Below are 27,999 nucleotides of genomic sequence, written 5' to 3'. Positions count from 1 at the left end.
GGAGAGGCGGTACCCGCACTGCCCGGGGCCGCCCCGCACCGCCTCTGCCGGCGGCTCCGCGTGGGTGGCGGCCGCGCAAAGCGGTGCCTCCGCGCCCGCAGAGCGGCGGCGCCGGGGCGCGGTGCGGTGCGGTGCCGCGCGGAGCGGAGCGGAGCATGTCGGCGCTGAGGAGGAAGCTGGGCGATGAGTACCAGGTGGTGAGCACCTCGGCCAGCGGAGGGGGGCTGCCTCCGCCCCGGGCGGCCCCGCGGGGGAAGCGGCAGCGCTTCGTGGATAAGAACGGACGGTGCAACGTGCAGCACGGGAACCTGGGCGGTGAGACCAGCCGGTACCTGTCCGACCTTTTCACCACGCTGGTGGACCTCAAGTGGCGCTGGAACCTCTTCATCTTCGTTCTCACGTACACCGTGGCCTGGCTCTTCATGGCCTCCATGTGGTGGGTGATCGCCTACATGCGGGGCGACCTGAACAAGGCTCACGACGACAGCTACACTCCCTGCGTGGCCAACGTCTACAACTTCCCCTCCGCCTTCCTCTTCTTCATCGAGACCGAGGCCACCATCGGCTACGGCTACCGCTACATCACGGACAAATGCCCCGAGGGCATCATCCTCTTCCTCTTCCAGTCCATCCTGGGCTCCATCGTGGACGCCTTCCTCATCGGCTGCATGTTCATCAAGATGTCCCAGCCCAAGAAGAGGGCTGAGACCCTGATGTTCAGCGAGCACGCGGCCATCTCCATGCGGGACGGCAAGCTCACCCTCATGTTCCGCGTGGGGAACCTCCGCAACAGCCATATGGTCTCGGCGCAGATCCGCTGCAAGCTGCTCAAGGTAAGGCACTGCCGTAGAGTCGTAGAGCCGCAGGACGGGGTGTGCTGGAAGGGACCTCAGACATCATAGGATCACAGAATGGTTGGCTTGGAAGGGACATCGCAGCCCCGACCCCAGCTGCCCCCCAGCTCAGGCTGCCCAGCGCCCATCCACGGCCTTGGGTACCTCCAGGGATGGGGCACCACAGCTCTGGGCAGTGCCAGGGCCTCACCACCTCTGGGTGAAGGATTTCTTCCTGAGGCATCATCCCCGTATGATAATGTTTACATTCCACACTGTTTCACATGTAAATACCTATGGGTACTAGATTCTTTCTCTGAGAGGTAACTGCTTCTTAGCTGGAATTGCTTGGTGTGTATTTTCAAAGGGACCTGTTTGCCTTTCTGACACATTTCTGTGCTCTTGGAGGCTCCAGCTAGAGAGAACTTCATTTCTGTGGTGCCTGAACTTCACAGACAGCTGAATGTCAGGGTTAGATGTGCAAAAGCCATGCTAATAGCCCTGCACATCTAAGGAAAAATAAGCGTGAGGCATTACCAAGGAAAATTGAATATCTATTTGAGACTCATTATTATGGTTTTATATACAGATGAGCTGAAATAAATGTGCAGTGGGTGGAAGGGGATGGATGGCTCAGGTGATGTTTGGCACACACAGAGCATCCTGCACATTTCCCAGCTGTGGGGGACGTGGTGCTGGGTGTTCTGGGGGCCCCGCTCTGAGGCAGCCCCCTCTGCCTGTGAGGGATGCTCTCGTTCCATCTGCTGCACCCGGCCCCAGCGATACGCAGCTGCCTTTTGCTTGGAGGCATCAGAAGGTGCAGTGCTTTCACCCCAGTGGGTATTGCTGGTGGGGTTCTGTGGGCAGCATTGCCACTGCTTGCACCAAGCAGGGCCCCCACTGCATCCCAAATAACGGGGCTGGGATGGTGCTGGGGATGCTCTGAGCGGATACATCCAGTCTTGGTCCTTTCTTTCTGAGCAGTCGGCTGGGGCTGGGGCTCTCTTGTGCTGCTATGAGTGAGCCCCAATCATTGGCTCATGTCAGAAGTTGGGTGATGGCACAGTGTGCACTGAGCCCCGGGAGCAGCCCCGGTTCTTAGAGCACACTGCGGTGACCACCATGCCCTGCACATGGAATAAGCTGTGTCCATATGGCTTTGGAGAGGCTGAGAGGGTCCTTTCTGTCACAGATGTAAAAAACAAACCAACAAAACAGCTCTGTTTATGTCCGAATGGAACAATTCCAATGGAATTTTGTAAGTTGGTGCTTACTGCTTGGTGTGGCTCCATGCAATCTGCGCAACTTTGAAGCTACCTCCACAAAAGTCCTGCTCTGTGATAATGCTGGAAGGACCCGAGAGCAGAAGGCTTTGCTGCTGTTTTTTGTTTCTTTGTTTGTTCGTTTTTCTTCTAAAAGTGAAAGGTGCCACAGTGGCTTTTCAGCCAAAGTGGTGCTCGTTGCCCGGGGACAAGAGGACAGGAGCTGTGCTGTGAAAGTGCTCCTCTGGGAGTCCTGTCCATGGGCACCTCAGTGTGCGCTCAGTGGAGAGCAGTGCAGAGCGGTGCCTGCTTGCTGCTGCCCTGCTGCTTTCCACGTTGTCCTGCTGGGAGATGCTATGGACAGTTGGAAAGCCTGAGAATTGCTTGGCTGTTATTTTTTTCTCCCTGCTAAGAAGATGGTGTGGGGAAACAAGCAAGCTGTAATGGAAATGCTAGCAGAGAATCACTGCAAAGCCTCGCTCGTGGCGGAGCTCCTTTTGCAGAATGGATCTCCGTGGTTGTGAAGAGCTGAGGGGAATGCTGGCAGTGCTGTGCTTTGGTGCCCATGTGACGCTGGGTCAGAACAGTCCCCCAAGGTCTTTTTTCTCCACAAGTGTATTGAGCAGAACAGCAAAAGTGTGCGTGATGGGGGTGGTTATGCCCTGAGCTCAATCCTGCCTGGCGCTCCCCGAGCAGCTGTGACGGTGCCTGGGATGGGTTTCCTGAGGCCCTGGAGGATCTGCAGTAGGGGCACAGCAATTTGCCTGTTTTTAACCTTTTCCCCATCATTTTCTTCCTCTGTCAGCACATCAAATTGGATACATTTCCTTTTCCAGTGTCCTTAAAGTACCGCATTCTCTTTAACACCCATTTTTATTGATTCTCTCTCGGTTACGATGCCTGTAGTATGGCAACATCTCTTTGCAATCAGCACCTCAGCCTTCACCACCTCCTGTCCTCGGGTTCCTGCCCTGCACCCACATTTTGGGCAGCTCCCTGGCATCCTGCTGGGACCGTGCCATTCCTCTCCCTGTCTGCGCTCCGTGCTGGCTGCCTTGCCCAGCTTCTGCCTTCTGGCTGAAAAGCAGCAGGCTTCTCAGGAGGGAAGGAGCCTTTGGCCGCCGGGCAGATGTTTGTGCAGATGTGCTGTGTGTGTTCCTTGGCTCTGTGCTGAAGCTGTGGTGCTGGGCAGGGCGATGTGGGTGCGATGGGTCGCAGCGCTCACATGCACGGATGAAAGCCCATTTCTCAGCTGGAACTGCGGGGCACTGGGAGACATCATTGTTTCGCTGGGATTGCATCTTCCGATCCAGCCACGTTCTGTGAATATTGTAAAAATAGAAACCAAATCCCAGCGAGGCGCTTAATCCCTTTCTGTTCCGCTCTCTCCCTTTTCCTGCAGCCTCTCTGCAGCTCCCACCCGGCCGTGGGGCTCCATGGGGCACGCAGTGGGCAATGGTGGAAATGCATTTCAGGCAGCGCTGGAGCGCTATTTTGGGGCTCTACGTATGGCAAACACATATTCATAAAGCTTTCCTTAAACCCAAATAGAGACTAATGGGAAACTGTAATAAAAATAATGATTGGGAAGGGGTGTAATGTTCTGTTCCTTCCTATTCACAGCGCTGCGAGGAGGAATAAAGAGTGAGGAGTAAAGCGGGAGGGAGCCCTCGCTGTGGTCTGGGGGTGCTGTGTGAGCCCACGATTTGGGGCTTGGGGCCTTCCTCCCACCCTGACCCCTGTCCCTCTGCTCTCCCCCAGTCCCGCCAGACACCCGAGGGTGAGTTCCTGCCGCTGGACCAGCTGGAGCTGGACGTGGGCTTCAGCACAGGTGCCGACCAGCTCTTCCTCGTCTCGCCGCTCACCATCTGCCACGTCATCGATGCCAAGAGCCCCTTCTACGACCTGTCCCAGCGCAGCATGCAGACGGAGCAGTTCGAGATCGTCGTCATCCTGGAGGGCATCGTGGAAACCACGGGTGAGTGGTGGAGCAGATGCTCCGCCGTGCAGATGGCACCCTGCAGGGCTTGCTGCTGCTCAGGCTGCCTGCTGAAGGCCATGCATGATTCAAATGTGAATATTTCCAGACGGCCAAAGTCTTATTTTCATTGAAAGTAAAAATAATTCAGTGATTTTTCTTTTTTTTTTTTTTTTTTGAAATGTACTTATTACATTCAAAGTGAAAATATTCGACTGATTTTTTTTGGAAATGTATTTGTTACCAAAGCGATGCTCTGTGTGAGGTGGCAAAATCCCTGTTTCCTTTCTCAGTGTCACTGGCTTGTGCTCGGGTAGGATTTCCTGGAGGACAAAACACAACACCGTTAGATCCTGCAGCATTGCCCGTGGTGTGGTTGAGTATCCTCTGACATCACCCCATGGTACGGTTGGGTGATTTTTGGCATCACCCATTGGTACAGTTGGGTGTCCTGCAGCATTGCTCAGTGGTACGGTTGGGTGTCCTGTGGCATCACCCCATGGTACAGTTGGGTGTTTTCTGGCATCACCCATAGGTACGGCTGAGTGTCCTGCAGCATTGCTTGGTGGTATGGCTGGGTGTCCTACAGCACCACCTGGGCACTGGAGCTGTGGTCAGGCTGGGCCTTGGAGCTGCTTGCCATGCCCTGCTTTACTTTCTGCTCTCTGGCTTCATCACAAAGATGCTTAGTGGGGATATTCTGAATGTCTTTACCATTTTTCCAGCATTTCTGTGCTGCACAGCTTTGCTCACAAGGGTGGCAATCCCACAGAAAGTCGGGCTGCAGCATTTCAGCAACATCAGCCTTCAGCACCAACGAGGCCGTAGCAGCAGCTAAGAATCCTTGCTGCTTTTAAAGAAAACTGCTGTGCATTGCTCAGCTGCCTGGTGTTGGGGCTGCCAGGCTGATGCTGCCCAGGGGGCTCCAGGGCTGTTCAGCAGGACGGTTTCAAAATACTACTGCCCAGAGAAAAGGGATTTTGTAAATAGCCCATCAGAATTTGGAACAGGAAGTCGTGTGTTGCTATACTCCACAGATGTTTTATTTTTCAATGTAGACATACACAGAACAAGAAAAACAGGAGGTATTTTCTGGATTTATAAAGCCGAACTCGTGTAAGCTTGCAAATGTTGTGACCTAGTTTTGTGAGATGAGATGAATATTGGGTAAAATCGAGCACAGTGAGTTCTATCTCGATGAAACGTGGAGGGATGAAAGGGTTTTAAAGAATCTTTAATATTGTGAGTAGAGGAGGAAGGCCCTGTGGGGCGGTCTGGTGATATCAGGCACACAGCAGAGGGTTGAAATGCCTTCTGCTGGTGTGGAAAGAGCGGTGGAACAGAGGGGCCAGAAATAACTCGCAGTTGTTCAGAAGCTGGGCTCCTATTTTTGGTTCTGTGTACAAATGTTGACTGCTTTTCAGTTTGCCTGGGAGAATGAGAAATGTGAAAAGTTGCTTCTTTTTGCCGTTAATTCAGATCGCGTCTGTGCAATCCACTGCAGTGCCCACTGCGTGGTGTTTGGTTGGATCACATTCCTTGCTTTGCTGGAATTATGGTTGGCTTTAATGGTGAGGAGACCTTATAGGTGGTCTGCTGTGTCCCCTTCCAGTGGTGGTTTCCTTCCCCATCCCAGGATCAGGAGGTGCTGAGCTGAATGCAGAGCTGCCCTCTTGGCAGCCCTGAGTGCTCCCTTGGAGGCAGTCACTCCCTGCCCTTCTATCACCTCCTGCAGGGAAACCATCACCCTCATTCCACATCATTCATTTTTAAACAATATGAAATTGGATTTTAAAACCCAAAAGACTGCATTGGCGCTGTGAGAATGGGTGAGTTTGAGTCACTTTGCAGTGTTGGTGGCTGGTTGGGTGTCCGGTGGCCGATGGCAGCACCCATTGCTGTGCATTGTAGGGATGCATATTTATAGAAGAGGCTTTGGTATTCATCACCTCTTCAGCTTTAAGGGGTTTAGGGGAGATCCAGTGCCTTCTGCCCATGCTCCTACTTTGTTTTCCAAGTAAATTATTTTCTGTATGTGTGCCCATAAAGTGCTGCAGAGCTGTGCTCAGACTCACAGCATCCCTTGCAGTTCACAGGGCGCTGCGTTTTCAGAGATCTGCTGGTGCCAAAGCCAAGAGAGGGGCAGCCAGCAGATCAGAGAGAAGAACAAAAGTATGTTTCCTGCGATGCTCTTAGTGCTGCTCCTGTTTGCATTGCCATTGCAGGAGCTGCCTTGGGACTGAAGCAGAGTGAGGCAAAGTGAGCATGATGAAGGAGAATCATAGACTTATAAAATCATAAAATGGTTGGTTTGGAAGGGACCTGAAGGATGATGAAGCTCCAACCCCCCGCCACACGCAGGGCCACCAACCTCCCCATTTCATAGCAGCCCAGGCTGCCCAGGGCCCCATCCAACGTGGCCTTGAACAGCTCCAGGGATGGACGGGGCATCACAGCCTCTCTGGGCAGCTGTTCCAGCACCTCACCACTCTCATAGCAAAGAACTTCCCCCTGACATCCAACCTCAATCTTCCCTCCTTCAACTTCAAACCATTTCCCCTTGTCCTGCTGTTATCTCCCCTTTCAAAGAGCAGAGCCAACTCAGGGTTTGCGGCTTGGCTCCATGGCACCATCAGGGCTCCCCACCTGCTTTGAGACTCTCCAGCATTTGACTCTCCTACAAATCACAGTTTTGAATTACAAGGTTTTGTTGATGTTTGTCTTTGGCTTTGTTTTCTGCTTCAAGCTTCTGATGAGCAGCGTTACCCAGGGGTTGGGGAAGTGGTAAATATGTACAATAAATGTTGTGCTGAGTGTCAGCAGGGACAGAACAGTCTCTGGGAGAAGTGAGCTACGTTCCCTAAGCGGGCGGTTCTTGCTCACGAGCCCCACTTGGCTGATTAAAATCACCATTTCCGATGCCTTCTCTCATTAAATCATGTAAAAGTGATTTCTCATAGATGCCTCCCAACTTGATTAAATTATTTCGCTGCCTCGTCGCTGACATTTTAATTTCTGGGAATATAAACATTGCTTTACGCTTTCCATACCCTCCTTAATTACAGCTTCGGGTTGTTTAGATACCAACACGTGGTGCATTTTTGGGGCTTTCTGAGTGTTGCTGTGGTGGAGGAGGAGGGGTGATGTGGGGCCAGGCTCCTTCTGTGCCCACCCCATGGCTGAGCCCCAGGGGCTGCACGGGAACACCCGGGGATGCTCGGGATGTTCTCCAGGCTCTGTTTATTTCGGGTTTTTGGAGCGTTGGCTACGATGGAGGAGCCTCACAGCTGAAGTGCTCAAATGGCTTTTCAGCATTCAAAGACGGTTATGATTCACCAGGGTAATTGCTAATCATTTTGGATTATTTTTGATATATCACCAACCCCTCCATTATTATGATAGCATGTAATTTGGGAGAGCGCTCGGAGCGTTTATTTTCACAGCCCATTGTCCCTGTTTCACGCTGTTGTGATGGAGCATTCCAGCCCCACTGCCAGCACTGGGACTGCCCAACTTGCAGGTGGAGCTGGAGAGGCTGGGAACCCCCCCAGCCCTCTGTCTGCCTTTGGGAGCACAGAGGCCTCCAAACCGCTGCCATTGCTGGATGAGGAGCTGGTAGTATGAGCCTGAAATAGGCATGAAACCAGCAGGGATGTGCATCGCTGTGTCCTCAGAACTCATGAAATGTTATTTTGAAAACCTCTTAACACCGTTTTTCTGATGAAAGAAATCAAACAGCCTGCCAGGTTCTTTAATTGAACGAGCAGAAAGTGGGAATCAAAGGCACATTCCACTGACTTTAACTTTTAGAAGCACGAATAGCGTGAATGGCGGAGATGCGGTCTCCGTGGAAAGGTTTATCTCAGGAGCAGCCACTTGTGAATGATTGCAGAACTGAAGCGACTCAAGGGAACCAAGAGCTGCAATACGAAGCTTTGTGTTTGGGTAATAGGTTTGGGTAATTTCTAGAGCTACTTAAAACACTGTTCCCATGTGTGGTTCTCAAGGTCGCAGAGATGTAAGGAAACCACCGCCTGCATTGAGCGAAGTTGGAGGTGGAGTGAAAAATGTATTTGTTCTCTGTTTTCCTTTTATCGTGCCATTTAAATCTTGTGTTGGCTTGGGAGGGGATGGGATGCAAGGGGGAAACATACTGTGGGCAGAAGGCAGGAGGGATAAAACTGCTCAGGTGCTCTGGACAATCCCAACCCAGTGCTGGGGTACAGCAAGCACTCGAATGTCGTGATACGATTCTGTGGTTGGGGCAGTTCAGCACATCTTTTTCCAGTGCTGGCATCACGTAGAGGCTGCTCGGGGAAAGCACAGCAGGTGCTGTGTGCCTCCTGCTCACAGCACAACCCCCAAAGCTCCCAGCTTCACTGCCTGAAGCCTCCACGGCTCTTCCCTTTTCTTCCTTAGATGTCTTCTGAGATACAGAAGAGACAAATGGTAGTCGTTCTAATCTGGAGTTCTGCAGATGCTTTGCTTTCATCGTATATAATCTAAACAAGCGGTGATTCATCGAAAGTTGTGTCTTTGTAAGGATACTTGTTTGCACTGCATCAAACTGAAATGAACAAAGTGTGAGTGTTTTACAGCCCCTGCAAGGCTGTTGCTGACGTATGGATGCTAGGATGATCTCCAGCCATCAGTGGTGTTGCATGAAACACTTGGAGATGTGCTCAATGAATGCATCTCGTTGTCTGTTGTAGGTGGAGAAATTGGTGGGAAAATACGTGGCTGAAATCTGGAATTTGTTTTGTTCTAGGGGCAAAAATCAGTCGAGTAGGACAAGTAATGCGAGGTGCATTTCTCCCTTCCTAAGTGCAGTCTGAGCTCGTCCCAGCTGGGCTCCTGGGTGCCGTTTTGGGGTGCGCTCACAGCGAGGAAGGGAAGGAGGAATGGTCCTTGGGGACAAGGGAGGATGGCAAGCAGGTGAAATGAAATTAAAAATATTAATTGTCATTAGGGCAAAGAATTGTCTGCTGAGTGTGTTTCTTGCTGCTCCGTGTTGTATGAATTGCGGACTTCCATGCCATCACCGCGCTTGGGATGCTCAGTCTGTGGCGTCTGTCCTTCCTCACCACTCGGGGTGCTGGGGGCCATCCTGCCCCATCACAGAAATGATATAAAACATAAACCTAACTGAAGATCTTCAGCTAAACGTCGTTCCTTGGATAGCAGAGCAGCTCTGTGTTTTAGTGTGCACCCTGTGACGGCTGGGCTGGGCCCATATGTGGCATGCCAAGCTGGCATATGGAAGCCACGTGGATGCTTTACGTGGTTTCCCAGCACGTATCCCATCTCCTGGGCTGCAGCCTGTCACAGTAGCACGGTGTTGAGTGTGCTGAGGCCCTGCAGTGGCTCTGTGCCCTATTGGAGCACATATGGATCTCAGTGCGGTTTCATATTTGCAAGGGCAACTTGATTAAAGAGACGGGGACAATTTAATTCATAGGGCTCAGGGAACATCATGAGCAAAGTCGGTGCTTCAGACTGGGGCTGAGGTCACTTTCTGCACGCTGCTGAATATTTTAATGTTGTTGTGAGCTATTTACTTACATTTTTAGATACTCCCTAGGGGACACATCCAAGTGCCGGGTGATTCTTCACTGTAGTTTAAGTATCATTAAGTGTGTTTTCACCTTTAGACCTGGAGGAAGAAACAGATTAAAGCAGGCAAGGCGAGCTTCCTGCTCTGCACAGATGTATTTGCAGCCCTCCCGAAATGGGCCTTCACGCTTGACTGAGAGCAGAGCCCTTTGGTGATAGTTAAAACTTAGCAAGCATTATGTTCTTTGCATTTATAAACACCCATGTGGCCTCTTGATTTGCAGTGCAATTTAGCTGGGAGGCAGGAGAGATGGAGCATGGTGTGTCTGGTGCTGGAGCTGTATCCTTTGCTGCAGGTCTTCTCCAACCTTAGTGATTCTGTGATTCCCTGCAGGTGTCTGAGGCCATGGATGGGGCCCTGTGCAACCTGAGCTAATGGGGTCAGCCAGCTCATGGCAGGAGTAGGGCTGGGGGGACTTTGGGGTCCCTTCTAACCCAACCATTCCATGGTTCTGTGGTCTTTAAGACTCCTCCCAACCCAACCATTCCGTGGCTCTATGGCTGTGGGACTGCCTATGACAGCATCCTCAGGAGGTTCCTCACTCACTGGCATGATGGGTGCAGCTGGGACCCCTCTGCAGCTCACCCAGCAGTAACAGCACACTGCAGGACCACCCTGCGTCCTGCACCCCTGCACTCAGGGGGGGACCTGCCTGAGTTCCAGCACTGCATTTCCAGAATGCCTCAGATGGCCTTTGCTGTGCAATTATTGTAATAACTGAGTAGCAGTGCCTGATGTACTTTTTCTGAAAGAGGCTGTGTTGGCACATAACCCAGACTTCTCCATTAGCTGTTTTGTCTCTTTTTTTCTCTTGGAGGTTATGAACCGATGGTGCTGATGGGCATCAGCAGGGAGCAGGTGGCAATGGCAGAACTGAGTGCATTCTGAGCTTGCCAGTGATGGGCAAACTGCTGTGAGTGGGTTGGATTTCTAACTAAAAATGGGTTGTGTTATCTGGGTGTGTCATCAGAGAGCAGAGGCTGAGGATGCTGTGGGTCCTGGAACAGCTTCCTGCTCCAACAGCATTATTTACCACAGGTTCATGGACCTTGTTTTTTTTTCTTACCTATTAACTCCCTGGAGATCTGCACCACAGTATTCCCGTTAGTTAAAGAAAACACAAAACGCATTGCATAGCAAACTCAACCTGTCTGTTTTGAACCCATTTGGTGTGGTGTGTGCCTTCTGGCTGCTTCAGATGGAGCTTTCCAGTTCGTTGGCTTCTAAGACTGGGTTTTTTCACACCTGCTCATTGTTCATTTGAAAACAAAACAGCATTCGATGTGGTGGAGATGGGTTGGGGCTGGATGTGATGATCTTAGAGCTCTTTTCCAACCAAGAACATCCATGATTCTGTGAAATAGTCACACTTTGTGGATGAGGCATTCATGGCACACGGCTGCACGTTCTCTGACTTGTATCAACAGCTTTGTTAGTAGCACAGAGGGTAAATGCAGCAGAAGAGGTAGAATTCACATTGCTAAAATAATGCTTTCTTGTTTGACCCGATTCCTCCTGTCTTGTGTGTTTCTCCTGTCACATACGACTTGTCAAAGAGCTTCTCAGTTGCCCAAGAGTTGATCCCTAAATACTCCTCCAAGAGGCTCCCTATCACAAAGGTAGATTCACTGTATTTCAGTGGGAAGGCCTTTAGGAACTCCCAGGTTTTAGGGCTCAGCCTCAGAATTTCCAGAAAGTTTCCAGTTTTTGGAAAAACTTGCCTGATGTGCAGTGGTTACTTTTGTAGTGACTGCCTTGATTGCAGTTTGATTATCAGCATCCGCAGCGTTTTGATAGGATTTATTGTTTATGATCACTTTTAAACAAATTACAAATGTCAGCTTTTGTTTTACTGCACAGCTTATGCAGCAAATCACACAGCAGCTCCTCGTGGCCCTTTCCAGCTGCCAAGAGGTGGCTTATATTGAAAAACCATTGATTTTTCAGAGATATGCTGTGTGCCAAGGCAAGGCATGACCGTAGGGGCAGAATAAGTGATCGCAGCACCGTGACTGCTGCTGTGCTTGCAGCACTGATTGGAATCACAGAATCACAGAATTGCAGGGGTTGGGAGGGACCTCAAGAGATCATTGAGTCCAACCCCCAATGAACACAGCAGCCAAGTGACCAGTGTGTGCTTGGGAGCCTGCTCTGATTTCTGCAGCTAGGTAAGGGTGCTGGGAGACTTGCTATTTCCCATCTGCCTACGATATGGAAGTAAAATATCCAGGAGTTCACCTGGGTGTTAAGAGTTTCTGCATGTTGAAACACACTTCTTCACCATCCCAGCCGTACGGATGGAGCCAGGAGCACTGGTGGCCATTGGATATTGGGAGAAGGTTCTTCACTGAGAGGGTGGTCAGGCATTGGAACAGTGGCAGTGGTGATGGCACCAAGTGTGCCACAATTCAAGATGCATTTGGACAATGATCCCAGACATATGGTCTGTTTTTTGGGTGGGTCTGCGTGGAGCTTGGACTTGGGCTCAGTGATCCCTTTAAGTCCCTTTCATCTTGGGACGTTCCACAAATCAGCACCAGAATACTGCAAAAAACAGAAAATTCAACATGTTGGGATTTTTTTTCTCTTGCACATTGTTTAGAGATGTGCTTATTTCCGTGCATTTCGTATCAACCCTGACCAATGTTGTTGTCTCAAACTCCTCTACCAGATCAGCACTTTGAAGCCTTGGGATTAGTGCTGCTTACAATGAGTGCCTGGACTTAATGCTTGACTTAAAAGCTTGGGCACCTGTAGTAGCAATGCTGATTCATGACTTGAAGCAATGATTGAGCACCTGGTGGGAAGGCAGGGCCGACCCAAGGGAGCTCAGGTGCATGCATTGTACTTGTTTGTCAGGACCCACCCCTTCCCAGATCTCATTTAAGGGTTGGCAGTGGAGATAAGGGTATCTTGTTGGAGATTCCTGCGTTCCTGAGGCCTTCTGAAGGTAAGCAGCTTCTTTCAGTTGTTTCTGCCCCCACGGCTGCTTCATTTGGTCTTGTTCTCATTTGCTGAAGTGAAAAGCTTTGCCACCCTGCTATTATCACTGTACTTTCCATTGCATTACAGCACTGAGCAACCAGACATGTTAATAGTGTTCTGCTTATCTGGGAGTGCCACAGCAGTGTAAATACACAATGCATTGCAGAGGTCTTGGCATTGTTGGCATGCAGGGGTTTCTTGAATGCTTTTGACCAAAATACAGTACAGAGTCATCCTGGGAAAGGCGAAATCAGTCTGTGCCTACAGAAGGAATCCTAATGCCACCTGGAAGTGCTGTTTCTGGGATATCTGTGGGATCTCACTGCTGCTCAGGTGCCCGTCACATCAGGAGCGGTCCCTTTTTTAATCTGGGTTAGTTTCACTAGGGAGTGATAGCACAGAGAGGCAGAGGTAAATGAAGCAAAACAAAGCGGCCTCCTCAAGCAGCAATTTTTCTAACAAGATTTTCTCAGCTCCTTGTTATGATATTGATCTGTGTCTGTGGCCTGATAACTCAGGATGAAGCTGAGAGCTCCCATCCCCTGAGTAAATAACGAAGGACATGGCGTGACTAATTGTCCATGATTAAGGACATGTGTCCCCACCACGTCAGTTTGCTCCACAGTGTGCTCTGCTCTGCGATTCTTCTGTCGATTGCTGTTTGCCATTTCATGGTTCTGCATTGCAAAGCAGCTTCTCTATCAGAGAAATGACGCTTTGCTCCCTTCTGTGTTGTTTTTGGTGTTGAGTAGCTGTGGGTTTCTGGCTGATTTTGGCTTCCAGAGGGTTTCTGAGACCAGAATAACTAGAAGTTGGAACAACTTTAAAGTTAAAATTACAACCACAGAGTACAGAGAAGCGCAGGGGTAATAAAGGTGATGCCTGGACAGAGCTGTGAATCAATGCTATCCTTGTTCCAGTGCTGGATTGGGTTGCCTTTAAGCACAGAGAGCTGCAGACTCATTTTCCTCTTCCATCGACCAGTCGGGCTCTGTCTGCTGCTAATCCCTGTGCCACTTGCACTTCTCAACTGTAATTTTACTTTCCGCATTAAAAACCACATTTCTGCCCAGCTTGTAACCACATCCAAAGTGCAACATCTCTAATTTAGGAATCATTACCCTAGATAATAGGCAGTAAAGAGGCCAAAATTGGTCCAGGAAGTAATCTGGCTGCACTCTGCAATGTGCTCTGTCTGCTCCTGGCGGTCAGATCTGTGTTTAAGTGCAGGAGGCTGGGGTGCTCAGAAAGCTGAGGCTGTGCAGCAGCTGGTAATGCACTGGTTGGTTAGCTGAGCAGTGGCCAGTTAGTTAGTTAGCTGGCATCATCAGCTGCAAGGTGTGCTGATAGGTTTTGGTGAAGTAAGGAAATAATAGGCAGTAAAAGAACTGGCAGAATATTGAAACCAAAAGGAATAGGGAAAATAATAGATAACTGAAGTAAATTGTGAGAATTATTTTCTTTGATGTCTATCAGCATCAATTGTGATGCTGGAAAAGAAGCAGACGTAGATTGCTGTGGTTCTAAAGTGACTTGCTCTAGCCTTAAGATTTATTGTTCAGATCACGTTATTGCAGTTATTCCTAATGGGAAATGACATCTCCAAGTGGTGCTATTGATGTTCCCTTTTGTGCATCTGAGACAGCAATGCTGTCTAACAGTGAAGATCTGTGCCCTGCAATGTAATGTTAAGGTACTGCGGGAGGGATTTGCAGGGCAGCTCGGTGCAGATGCAGTTGTAGCTCTCTGTACTTTGGAAGATGGACATGCAACATTGCTGTCCTTTTTCAGCAAATTAGTTGGACTCAGTGGTCCTCGAGGTTGTCTACAACCTTGATGGATGTAATGTGTTGCTTTTGAACTGGTCTGGGACAATTCACGTGCACCAACTAGTTGCTCTTTGAAATATTTTGTACTTTTCTACCCTTCAGTTTATGTCCATGTTTACCTGAGTTCCAGGGCTGCCTCACTTATTTCATGGGGTTGATGAAAGAGCCATGTTGAGCTTGATACAGGGATGTTTCTTCTCAATGTTTAAGAGTTTCCAGAGGGAGCTTAAGCACATGAGGCTGTGAGAGCAGGAGAATAAAAAAGCAAATTGGGTGTGCTCTGAGGTTTTGGTTTTTCTATCCTCACTCAAAGCTCGCATCTGATGGGTAGCAGGATGGGTGTCACATGGCAGCTTTTGCAGAGCCTGTGTCCCCATCTATGGGCCATCAGACTTCATTAGCAGCTCCCTCTGTGCCAGAGCAGCTGAATGTTTTGTCTTGTTTAAATTATTAAATGGTTCCCAATGTTTTGCATGTACTTTGCTTTGTGACATGACAAAGCCAAGGATATCTCATGGGTTTTGTCTCTTCACCAGCTTCTGAAGTACAGTAATTAGGTACATTTTCTTCTTGGTTTCTTGTCTCTGGGTTCTCATCTTCCCTGTAAGAGTTTGCTTCTTGGCAGGGGTTGGAACTGGATGATCCATTCCAGTGTTCTGTGATCTGTAAGATCCCTTCCAACCCAACCATTCTGTGGTTCTATGATTCTTTCTCAGCTCAGAACGGGACGTGGAGCTCTTGGAACTGTCAGTGTCTACATTACAAGAACTTGGCTGGAAAAAGGCTGGAGCTGACAGTGTCCTCTGGGGCTAGCTGAACATTTTCTCCTTGCCTTGGGGTGCTTGGGAGCTTGCCAAGGAGCAGGGCTCTGGCAGAAAGAGAAGGAGATTGCACATTGCTTGTCATCAGCACTGTGCATTGCTGGCAACCCTGGGAGATGTGGCACTGTACTGCAGGTAGGGAAGGCACCTACGTGGCTCACCCCTGCTTGCACCCATTCCAGCTGTGGGCACCCAGAGCACAAGGAGCAGAGAGAAAGCAGGCCCTGGAGGCTTCCTCCCTAAATATAGATATCTTCAAACTTCCCCTCAGAGCTCTATCAATAATTCATTCTTTTTTGCCCTTTTATTTTTTAGCATGACGCCTCACATCTATTAGATGCAATCATCTAACGGGCACAAATTGTAGTGCTAAGCATATTCCCAGTGTTTCTCTGTAGCTTGTTTCATCTTCTCATTATACTGCAGATGCTTTAAATTCACGCAGCACGCAGTAATGGGGATGAAATTTCCCACAGTGGAACATTGCTGACTTAATGTTGCGTGATGAAATAGCACAGATTTATATTTAATATTTCTTTTTGAGCAGGCATTGCATTGCAGGAATTCTCTGCTCGCGGCTGCTTCTTGCAGCACCGCTCAGCAGCCAAGGCTGGGTAGATTTTAAAGCTGGAGGAAATGCATGCAATGCCTTACGCTGTGTACCTTGTACAGAACAAAAAGGTGGACCTATTTTTCCTCAAAACGCTGTTGTTCAGTATGGGAGCTCGTTGCACAGAGGAGAGGCACCAGCAGAAGGCTGAGCGCTCACGTTGTAATTAATTCATCTGCAAAACTCACTGGAATTACAGCTCACTTCTGCAAGAGCCTTCTAATTGAGAATAAATGCCTCATTAGCACTGAGCAGATCAACCTGAGAACATCAGTAAACACAAACAAAATAATTAATGGTGTTCAGGTAGTATAGCACGGCATCCTGGTGCTGCTTGGCTGCTGGTGAGCACAGAGCAGGGACTGGCCCAGGTATGGCTCAGGGTGGCTGCCTGGGGGCTGCAGGAGTGCTCCTGGAAACGGGCGGTAAGAAAGATGCTGAAATGATGCAGTGCATGTGATGAGCAGGGACTTGTGTACGTTCCTTGTTCCATGGCGGTGTGGTATGGGCAGGGATTGTGTTTGTGGAAGAAAACCACGTTTCATGCCCTCCCTGCCAGGCAGTGTTGCTTAATCCTGCTCAGAGACGTGGGGTCGGGTTGGTGCCCATCAGCAGTGTAGTGGCATGGCTCTTGCTATGGGATTTAGAAACATAGGATATTCTGAACCAGATGGGACCCGTGAGGACCATCAAGTCCAACTCCTGGCTCCACACGCGACCACCCAAAAGTCAGACCATGTGTCTGAGAGTGGTGTCCAGATGCTTCTTGAACTCTTGCTTGCGGCACACGCTGAGCGTGACATCCCATAACCTGAGACCTTGCAGTAGAGATGGGTCTTCTGATGGATGGGAGCAGTTTCCATATACATTCAAGGTGTATTTTTGTTACGGTGAAGGATCTCCCAAGCAAGAAGTTACTAGAGAGACTTTCCCAGCACCTTTTTCTTGATGTGTCAGCATAAAATCAGATATTTAGGAAAATAATTAACAAGTCCTTGACTTGGAGAATATAGCTTGGATAAACTTGTAATATTTTAGGTATCCATTTAAGCTCTTCTTAGTATTTCTTGGATTTATCTTATATAAAATATTTACCCTAAAGCTTAAGAAGTGATGGAAACTGATGCCAGCTTTTTTTGGCTATGAGCAGAGGTAGTAGTGGCAACTACTGCCTGGTGGCAACATCTCTGAGCACTTCAGGTTTGCTCCTTCTGCACGTGCTGCATGGAGGCGCCTCTGTAGCCCAGCTGCAATATAGGATTGGAAGCTATAAGGAATGCCACACATCATTCACAAGGAATTGTCAAAAACATGGTCTGCATCCTGAAATTCATTTTTTTCCCCCCAAATGTCAGAAAGGTCCCCCAGATTTTTAAAGCTGCCTCTGGGTTTGCAGGCTTGGGGTGAGAGCATTGATTCAATCTGCATGTAGGGGAATGGGTTTATATATAAAATTAGAAGCTCCTCGTGGGCATATAGCAGTTTGTACAGCACGGCTTTGAGTTGTCTTATTTATTCTCTGAGGGTGTGCATGGGAATAACAAGTATACTGTGTGATGTCACAGTGCAATCTATATTGTTGCTAATTAACCTTTGCTGACTGCTGTAATAGTCTCTCTCCTGTGCACGCTGCGGGAAATTATTTTCTGCTATATTATCTTCTAGATGCTTTGTATGTAAGGCACAGTGGCAGATGGGCCATGTGAAGAAAGCAGGATTCAATAACTTGGGGTCTTGCCTGCCTGACCTCCCCACCAGGAATTGTTGGGCCTGTTTTTAGTGTGGGATTTTTGTTTGTTTGAATATGGGAGAGGTTTGGGGATGCTGTGAATGAAGTGGCAGCTTTGCAATGCATCTGGTAGTAAGAAGTAAAAGTAAGGAGGGACCAGCCAGATGTATTACCAAGAGGATAACATAAAGCAAAGCTATTGAATGTGTGGTGAGGCTTCTTAAGAGTTTGGGTTTAGCAGAGTGGGCAGGGGAGGTGGTGAGGGATGCTGTGCTATAGCCATTCCTATTGGGACATCTGATGCTTTTCCTACTGACTGCTTCTGGAAATGAGTGTCTGATGCTGACTCTCGTAGCTTTGCTGTCATTTAGGTGTAATTCTTCACATTACAGAGCAGCACAGGCAGTTCCTGCTGGCACTCATGTATCCCCATAGCGACCTGTAAGGCTGTATTGACTTGGAGTTTCGTGTCTGTGGGCAGGGCATTGCTCACCAATGTATGGGCTCAGGAATGTGAGCAACACTTCACCTTCTCACCCCGTTATTTCAGCAACGAGACAGGGTTTTCTTCACTGTGTCTAGTAATAAAAGTGTGGGCAAACTCAGCCTTGTGCTTGATGCTGCAATGAAATGAAGCATGGATGTTTAGACATCATGTTGAGGGACGTGGCACAGTGAGAAATACTGGTGATAGGTTGGACTTGGATGATCTTGGAGGTCTCTTTCAGCCTTGGTGATTCTATGATTCTGTGTGTGGTGGAAAGGCTGTGGTCTGGCAGGAGCCACACAGACCTTATGGGAGCTTTCTACCCCCCATCCCATAACTTGTTTGCTACACACGTGTGCTATATATATATACATGTGGCGTACTGGGGAGAACCTGGTTTCCTGAAGATACTTTTATAGCCCCAGGATTATCAAAGAGATGATCAAAATACTCATTTCACCCAGAACTGACAACGTTAAAGCATCTATTTCTTGGGAAGCTCTGTGTGCCTGACGTGTTTGCAAGAAATGTTTGTCAGCTAAAACTGAAGACGCTGCGGCAAATGCTATGTTTAGTTCAAGGGATTTTGTGTTAAGCACTGCGAATTAATTTTAAATACATGACACGAGCTGTACACATGAGGAGATGCTGGTGATGGAGCTGTGTTTCAAGTGCAAAGCAGGCACTCTCACAGTGGGCAGCCGTGGTGAAGTTGCTGCAGACAGAAGAGCTGCTCTAAGCATAATGCCAGCAGCTATCTGTGCAGCAGAGAGATAGAGTGTGTTCCCCAAGCTGCTGGGCCTAACAGACCAGAGCTGCCTCTGAGCACTGTGCTGGTGGTGCTGAGGGTACGGCAGGAGCTGGGTATCTCTGCTTCCCACCCCTGATGCCCATGGAGGGTGCCCGTGGTCACCTCCAAAGGGGAATTATGGCTGTGGGTCAAGGAAGGGATGGCCTTTAGCAATCCCATGCCCCAGGAATTTGCCATCCATTTGCAGCAGGCAGCCCCTTGCTTGCAGCCAAACCCCCTGGGGGCTATTTGTTCCTTTGTCTGCCTGAATTTGGCTTCCAGCAGCTGAGACCCCATCCTTCAGCCTAAGCCCTAAGATACGTGTGAGCTGGGCATGAGTAGTGGGACTGCCAGTTGTAGTCCTAACTGTAAATACTAGTACATCAAGAGGGGATAGTCAACTAGACTTCCCCTCTTTTGTGGGAGGCTGACAGTCATCCTGGGTGCCTTATGCTAGTTGGAGGCAGCCAGAGGGATGCAGATCAGACAAGTTACAACAGCACTGCAGCTTCATTTGAAGCACCTCTGGGGATGGATGGGTTGCCCTTCAGTGTTGAGTGTTGTGAAGATATTCGCCTAATTATTACGTATGTCAGACCAACAACACTAAGTAGGGAACACTGACTTTCAAACACAGTGTTGTATTTTATCTTCCTTGTGTTGCTGCCATTCAGTATGGCATGCTGTTTTCAGCAGCATTGCTTACAGACTGCTTGCTATGTTTGAGGTATGTGTAGGTGAGCCCCAGCGTCCCCAGAAGCTGCTGTCCTGCTGGGTCCTGCATCTCCTTCCTGCACACAGCAGCTGATAGGCTCCTGCTGGACCTGAGCCCCAAAAAAACCACCAGCTGTGCTGCTTAGTGCCAGTGCTTTTCCATGTGGAGATGCAGTTCTCCATCCCAGGAAGGCAGTCTGTGACGTACGATACTCCTTCAGACTTGCTAAAGCCCTGAAGATGGATGAGCCCTATTTTGGTGCTGAGCAGCATATGGTCTGGTGGGTGTTGGAGGAGCATGGGACCACTGATGGGTTTGTGGATTCCAAGGGAACTGGGACTCATGTTTGCATTGCTGATCTCATAACTAAAATGTTCTCATTCAAAGGGAATAATAATTTTTCAACTTATTTTCAATTTCTTTTTCTTTCCTTTTGTGGTGAATTGGCAGACTGCTCCTATGTTTCCTTTAAGCTGTACAGTCCCACTGCATCCTCTGCCCACCAACAGTTTTGTTCAGATACTGCAAAGCAATCCTTTCTCTGTGGCTTGTCCAGTTACACTGTGCTGCAAACAAAACCACTGTGGTTTGGGTGGGCCTGGAGGAGAGCAATGCAGCATCACCTTTCCTCTTGGCCTGGGGTCTGCTGTTGGCTCTGTGCTTCTTTTGGAAAGATTAGCAGCTATGAGCACGGGGAGAGCTGCGCAGGGGCTGGGAGCACTGAGCATTCAGGCTGGAAGGGGCTCTGCAGAGCACTTTGCTGTGTGTGGTGCAGGGCTGCCATCTCAGTGCTGGTAGGTGGGGAGCAGCACGCAGCAGATGGCTCTGCAGGGAGAGCTGCTCCAAGAGAGGGGCTGGAGGGCTGAAATCAGCCCTGACTCACTGTTGCACGAAGAAGGGAGGGAACAGGTTGCTCTTCCAAAATAGCATGGTTTTTTTTTTTTTTTTTTTTTTTTCATGTTAAAAATGTATATATGAAAAATACCTATAGTATATAGGTATAGATAGTATATATTGCTGCCACTGCATTAACTGTGCATTCAGCTGTTAGGCAGGGGCAGTGTGGCTGTGTGCAGCAGGGCTGGGCTTTGTCACACAGGTTTTGTGACACTGAATGCCCCGTACAGCACACGCTGGCTGCAGTCCTGCTAGACATCAAGGCGAGCTGTCTGCAAGGTGCCAGAGAGCTGTGTGCCTCGCTGATTAAAAACTGCCCTAGGAGGAGCAGCTGATAGAAAAATACCCTGACTGTCACCAGCGCTTTTTAAGTGTGCAGATAGATAGATAGCTGCTGGGAGAAGAGCACAGCCTGAACGAGCTGGGAGGTATTTATAGCACTGGAGCACAAACAACGCATCTAAATCGGGCAGCAAGGCAGCACCCTGCCTTTGCTATTCAGTGCGATGAGAAATTGCAATGTTTAGCACAAGAGTGATGTCTGACTGTTGCATAAATGTGTGCGTTTTGTTACTCAATCCCCCTGGCTTCCCTCTTTGCATACATCCTTCCTTCGTTTGATCTCTGACCTCCTTTCACTCCCGTGGTTTATAGATTTCAGTGATAGATGGTGATTAAGCGTTAAGTGTTCTGTGAAAAGCTGTCTGCGGGTTGGAATTGCAAGGCAGAGCATGCTGTGCCATGGGGGACATGCCAGCACCCTGTCCTGTCACTGAATCCCACTTGTGCTGTCGTCAGAGAAAGTGGAGTGGATCTAAAAGGACAAAACGGGCAGCCTCTCTGCTTCCCTGCTGTGGAAAGCAAAAACTGTGTGGTGCAGAGCTGTTGGAGTCAAAATGTTTTCTTTTCTTCATAGCTGCAGCCTCACCCCTCTGCTCCTTGGCACGTGGATGCTGGGGGTTTGGGTGCAGATAAGGAACAGCTGATGGCTGCCATTCTGCAGCAGTGCCTGTGAGGAAATATGTTGGATGCAAAGAACCATTCCTTCTCCAAAGAGCAGTCAGGCAGTGGCACAGCTGCCCATGGAATGGGAGGTCACCATCCCTGGGGGTGTGCCAGAGCTGTGGGGATGTGGCACTGAAGGATGTGGGCATGGGGGGGGGGGGTTTGGGAATCCAGCAGGGCTTCTCCAACCTTAACAATTCCACAATTCTATAAAATGCCATTTTTTCATCTTTAGGGAAGGTTATTTAATTGGAACATTATTTAAAAATAATCAAAGCCATTAAGCATGTGAAGGTGGCACAGTGTCTGCCTGCCTCTCCTCTGTTCAGGAAAATGGGATTGCAGAAGTGCTGTACCATAAATCAGGCATTAGGCTGGGCAGCAGCCGGGGCTGGCAGCTGCAAATTGACAAAGTTTTATGGCACTTCTAATGATTGTCCACCTAATAAAAAATGTATCCTGGAATTACGGTGGAAGAACACTGGTGCTAAGAATAGCTGCTCCTTCAAAATAGATGGGAACTATTAAGGTTTAGACACCGTGCCTGCTGTCAGGGTAGAAACTGGGCTGTGTTTCTCAGCTGTGCATGGCACAGCTTGTCAATTTAAGTTGTATTAAAAAATAATGCTGCAGCAAACATCGGGAGGAAAAGCCTGAGAGCATCCATCACTCCGGGTTTGGCTGAATTGTTTCTGCCCTCGCATTTCAGGCACCCATTTTCTGTCTTATTGCAGAATTCAGCCATTTGTTTTCATTTCAGGCGGAGAGAGGCTTGGCAGCCAGGTGCTCCCATGGGGATATTGTGCTGAACTTGCTGCCAACCAGCTTGTCGTTCCCTTGGTTTCCAAAAGCCACTGTTTCCCTTCTCTACCATCCTGGAAGCCCAAGAGAAATGGATTTCTGTGGCAACCATGCCACCTCCGTGTTGCTGGAGCTGCTGATCTTCCCTTGGTGCCATTGTAGTGCAGCACAGAGCATGGTGTACCAATATGCCAAGTTGCACACCAAAGTTCTCCCCTTGCATTGCTTTCATGGCCTCAGATGGCAGTGTAAAATTAGTTTTAATGCACAGGGCCCAAGAAACAAGGAGAAGTGGCAGCGTGTCTGCCAGGTTTGTAAGGCTGCATGTTGTGAGTTCCAGGAGTTGCCTGGATACAGCCATCCCCCACACAGGTCCTTTAGAAATTTAGACATAACTTGAGGGTTATTGCTGATAGAATTAGCTTTCTGCAGGGCTTTTGTCAACAACTGCCATCCTTTGAGATGGCCTTGCTCTTTTGTGGAATGAGCCTGATCCTGTAGCGAAGCTTAAAGCAATCGGGATAATGATCTTAATGACTGGGATTTGGGATGCTGAGGGATCCTGTTCTCTGGGTGGCTGGGAGCTGTGCTGGGAGCTCCCCTCCTGCCAGCTGTGCTTGCTGGGATGGGGAGCTGAGCTGCTGGAGCCATGGACAGGAAAACAAAAGCTGGCAGAGCTGCCGCCTGGCTGAGCTGAGTTAATTGCGTTCACTTCTTCAGCCCAGTCGGGGCTCTAACAGCAAATGTTCTACCTCATTAGAAATAATAACTTGTAGTTAATAACTTATAATATGGCAGATAGATGCCTTTTGCTGCGAGTGATAGCGCTCGCTTCAGACAGTGCAAATGATGAAAGGAAAAGGCATGGTTATTAAAAAGATGCCTTCAGATAAATCTCAAGGTTCACCAATTTAACCCATGCTTGGCTTGGACAGCAGCTCTGCTCTACTTTATTCAAGGGCAGTGATGGAAAATGTTCGGAGATGTGCATGGCCAGGCTGTCCCACTGTGACCAGATGAGCATGGAGCACATACATGGGGGCTGGCATCCTATAGAGTTCAGCTCTGCAGCCCCTGGCATCTGCAGTGGTGGAGGGGCAGGGGGCTGAGTGCTGTACATCATTGCATGGCTGCTGGGGTGGAACAAGAGGAAGTTGTTATAGTAGGAAGTTTTTCACACACAGGGTGGTGAGGCACTGGAACAGGCTGCCCACGGAGGCTGTGGATGCCCCATCCCTGCAGGCATTCAAGGCCAGGCTGGATGTGGCTCTGGGCAGCCTGGGCTGCTGGTTGGTGACCCTGCACACAGCAGGGGGTTGGAACTGGATGAGCACTGTGCTCCTTTGCAACCCAGGCCACTCTATGATTCTGTGATGATTCTATGAACATGTGTGGCACTGTCAGCACGGGCAGGAGGAGGAATGGCGGCTCCAGCTTCTGGTGGAAGCACTGCAGGACAGTCTTAGGTGAGGTGGTCCAAAATGCTCAGGATTTTGGCATGCAGTGTATCAGCCAAAATAACATGTTTTGCTAGCAGAAGAGCAGCTTCTGTTTGGAAATCTCTTCCCTCTGGCACTGTGAACAATGTTATTGCATCTTGTGTTGTTTTGTTTTGTTTTTTTAATAATAGAGGGTTTTCTTATTGGACACTCGTTCCTACTTTTCAGGTACATTATTATGATTTTTATTCAGCTAGAGCTTTGTTAATGTGCATTGCAATCAGCGGCTGCTAGCAGCCCTGAAGAGCACTTTGTGGTGGAAGCCCACGTTTGGAGTGATAAACAATGCTCATCTCAGCCTTTTCCTTTGACAAACGGATGGCTGCGCAGCATTCGGAGAGTTTATTCCAAAAGAGAGCTTAAATTTTATACTGCAAATGAATATTAATAATAGACAAGTTGGTAGAAATGCAAGCAGCCCATTAATATGATGAAGGCATGGAAAGAACTGTCAGTATCATACCTGCTGATGGATAACTCCTTGGGAAAAAGAAGAATCTGTAATGACGGAGCAGTTGATTTTTAGAGGTCTTTTTCAACAGTGGTGGCTCTATGAACAGAGGGAGAGCAGAACATGAGCATGGTGCTGGGACCTGGTAGATTTGGTGGGAGCAGAAGGAGCTGTAAGATGGCAGGGCTGCTCACAGCAGAGCATAGATTAGGTATGGAGACATAGAAAACAGTACAGTGGTGGCTGTTCAGATAGGCTGTCATCTGCAGCAGTGCTCCTACGGGAAAGCCTGGAAATAAAACTGCTTTGAGTTTTGGTGTTCTCCCATTTGGATGTGCTGTTTGAGCTGAAGTTCATCATGAAGCAAGGAGGAAGGTGAGGTTCCCTGCTGTGCTCTATTTGGTGCCATGCCTTCCCATCTCTTGCTGTTGGAGTTTGACTCTTGCTACTGGTGGCAGAGAAATAGCTTTTCCATACCTGGCATGTATTGAGTAAGCTGACTGCTTGCAAAGAGGCACTGCCACACTCATAGGATTCTGCCATAAGGAGCAAGGGAGGGAGAGCAGAGCAATGCAGTAGAACTGAAGGAAAATCTGAGAACTGATTTCTTGCCCAGTGCCTTAACAGAGCACGTTCAGCACCTCCTAGCATCTTCTGCTGAGCTTGACAATTATTCCTGGTGCTGACAAGCGAATCAGTAGCTGCAGCTCCTCTGGGGGACTGCTGAGTAATTTGCAACCTTGGCTTTGTTAGTGAATAGGATGCATTGAACTTGAAGAAAAATGATACACCTGCAAATATTCCTCTCTCAGATGAGCTTCCATAGGGTTACATTGATGCAATAAAACATGGATTTTCTTGCAGAAGAGCCTTGCTGCATGAGGCAGCCTGGAGCATGGAGGGTCAGGTTGGGTATTAGGAAACATTCCTTCTCCAAAGAGCAGTCAGGCAGTGGCACAGCTGCACAGGGAGTGGGGGGTCACCATCCCTGGGGGTGTCCCTGAGCTGTGGGGATGTGGCACTGAGGGACGTGGGCATGGGGGGGTGGGTGAGGGATGGACTTAGGGGAGTTCTCAGGTCTTTTCCAATCAGTGATTCCATGGTTCTGTGATCCTATGATCCTGTGATGCAGCTCTGCAGCACACGTCCAACTTTGTATACCATCAGCATAGTTACATTGTCCTTCTCCAACTGTCCTGTAAGAGCTCTGGATTTGAAGTCATTTGCCATCTAAAACACAGGTCATGGAGTCAAGCAGCCCTTGCTCTGTGGGCAGCTCTGAGTGCTGCTCTGCCATGTGCATGCGTTGCTGGAAGCACTCTGTCCTAATGAAGGCTCCCTTGGGGTCAGGTCTAGGGGAGCTGAAGGGAAAGGGCCATGCTTTCCCTGTGAAAATTCAGCTAATGAACTGCTGCAGGATAAAGGCTGTAGATGGCAGAAGTACTCACTGTAATTACCTTCTTTTTGGTAAAAAAAAGGTGGATTTTTTTCTAAACCCATTACACACGCGTTTGCTTCCACTTCATAAAGAAAATAGAAACAAAATAGAAAAAGCATCACGAGGTGTAAAGTATTGTCCTGTTGGTGACAGCAGGGATGGGCTGGGTTTGAAAGCCACACTAGCAGCGGTATTTAGAAGCACTGTGGGCAGTGAGGTTTGCATCCAGGACAAAACCTTACTTTCATCCCGATAGTGGTAACATGAAGCATAATGTTTTCCTTCTCTAGCTGTGTCATCAGATGTATATTCGTGCCCCACTCCCCTTTCCTACAGCCCTGGTAGTGTTTTTCATGTGCTTTCCAAAGTTTCCTTTCACTTGCTCCTGACTTAAAGGCACTGCTGCCAACCAGGCAGAGTGTGTGATTGTCCAGGCAGATTTGACTTGTTCTGAGAATAAAATGTCCTTTTGTTACATCAGGAGTTGGACTTGATGATCCTTACAGGTCCTTTCCAATTTGGGATATTTTATGATTCTATGATCGTAGGATAAAACGGCTGTGTAGCCATATTTCTAGATTGCTGTAGATGCCATTTGGGAAATAAAGACAAGAAAACCCAATGCAGCTGGAAACCTCCAGCTGCCCCAGTCACTGCTTCCCTGTGGTTCTTCAGGTCAGGAAGGCAGCCAGGGGCCAATGGCCCAGAGGAGGAGGAGAAGGCAAGAGGGCATGGGCAGAAGGGAAGGCAAGGGCAGCGCTGGGCCCTTTGGTCGTATTTCTTTGTCTGTGTTAACTTTTGGAACCTTTGATCTCAGCCTGATCACTATATATCTGTGATCTGTGGGCAGGTTGCCATCGAAGCACTTAAAGAGAAATAAATGCGTTTCCTAACCCATGCTTGCTGCGTTCCAATGGAGCACAGTGCACCAGGATGGGCTTGGTTCATTCAAGGGATACATAAAGTGTGAGGGCTGGTTTTGTGCATTTTGGTGAATATGATGAGTATGTGGAGCAGCCAGGCCATCCTTTAAGATCGCAACAAGTCCAAGTTCACACTCAAGTTAGCAGCTCCTGCTAGTCTGTCCTGAGGCTATCAAGATGGCTTGTGTTTTGCCTTCATCAGCAGAGCCTTCAGAAGTGGCCATAAGAACAGACATGAATTATTCATACAGGCAGATCCCTTTCTCTACTTTTTGGCTCCTCTCCCATCAAGAATGACAATTTAATAGTAACTATGTGAGAGTGGTAGACATGCCAGTGTCTTTTCTTTCATATGTTTAAAAACATCAACTCTTTTTTTTTCCTTTAAAACATTCAAAAACCTCCAAGGTTTGTGCACTTCCTAAATTGTGTATAACGGATGCACTTTTGTCCCTTGCTGCTTGCAGGGATGACGTGCCAGGCCAGGACGTCCTACACTGAGGATGAGGTGCTGTGGGGCCATCGCTTCTTCCCGGTTATTTCCTTGGAAGAAGGGTTCTTCAAAGTCGACTACTCGCAGTTCCACGCGACATTTGAGGTCCCCACGCCGCCGTACAGCGTGAAGGAGCAGGAGGAGATGCTGCTCATGTCCTCACCCTTGATAGCACCCGCTGTCAGCAACAGCAAGGAAAGGAATAATTCAGTGGAGTGCCTGGATGGTCTGGATGAGGTTGGCATAAAACTACCTTCCAAACTGCAGAAAATAACTGGCAGGGACGACTTCCCTAAAAAACTCCTCAGGATGAGCTCCACCACCTCGGAGAAGGCCTACAGCATGGGCGATTTGCCCATGAAACTGCAGCGGATCAGCTCAGTCCCTGGGAATTCAGAAGAGAAACTGGTGTCCAAAGCCACCAAGATGATGTCGGATCCCATGAGCCAGTCTGTGGCTGACTTGCCTCCCAAGCTCCAGAAACTGTCGGGCGGCGGTCGGATGGAAGGGAACCTTCCTCCAAAACTGAGAAAAATGAATTCGGATCGCTTCACATAACCCAGCTACCAAGGCCGGACTGCCCCAGCAGGAGGATGGCCTTCCAGAGCTCCATGTGGCTCCGTGCCCTGTGCTGGCAGGGCTGTGGGTGCACCAGCAGGCTGCCCGGGGCCAGCAGAGCCGTCTGCCCCCGGCATGTAGAACCACGATGCGCATGCAATAATAGTGTGCAATTCCTGCATCTAATTTTCTGGCATGGCTCCTACTATATTTATACTGTATAGTCTGAAGAATGCGTCCAGGGGTGTTGCATTCCCTGTGTATTTCTTAAGAGTCAGTAG

At 48.9% G+C, this 27,999-nt stretch overlaps 1 protein-coding gene across 1 annotated transcript; it reads left to right on the top strand.

Moving 5' to 3' along the window:
- Nucleotides 1-155: 155 nt before the first annotated feature.
- Nucleotides 156-27,718, top strand: KCNJ3 (potassium inwardly rectifying channel subfamily J member 3; the record flags this gene model as incomplete). Its single annotated transcript, XM_079538811.1, has 3 exons — nucleotides 156-833; nucleotides 3,857-4,073; nucleotides 27,135-27,718. 3 exons carry the CDS (start codon nucleotides 156-158, stop codon nucleotides 27,716-27,718), a joined length of 1,479 nt encoding a protein of 492 aa, XP_079394937.1.
- Nucleotides 27,719-27,999: the final 281 nt, after the last annotated feature.

This window comes from Tetrao urogallus (genome assembly GCF_951394365.1).
Source record: "Tetrao urogallus genome assembly, chromosome: 8".
Taxonomy (NCBI): domain Eukaryota; kingdom Metazoa; phylum Chordata; class Aves; order Galliformes; family Phasianidae; genus Tetrao; species Tetrao urogallus.
This window is presented reverse-complemented; position numbering and strand designations above follow the sequence as displayed.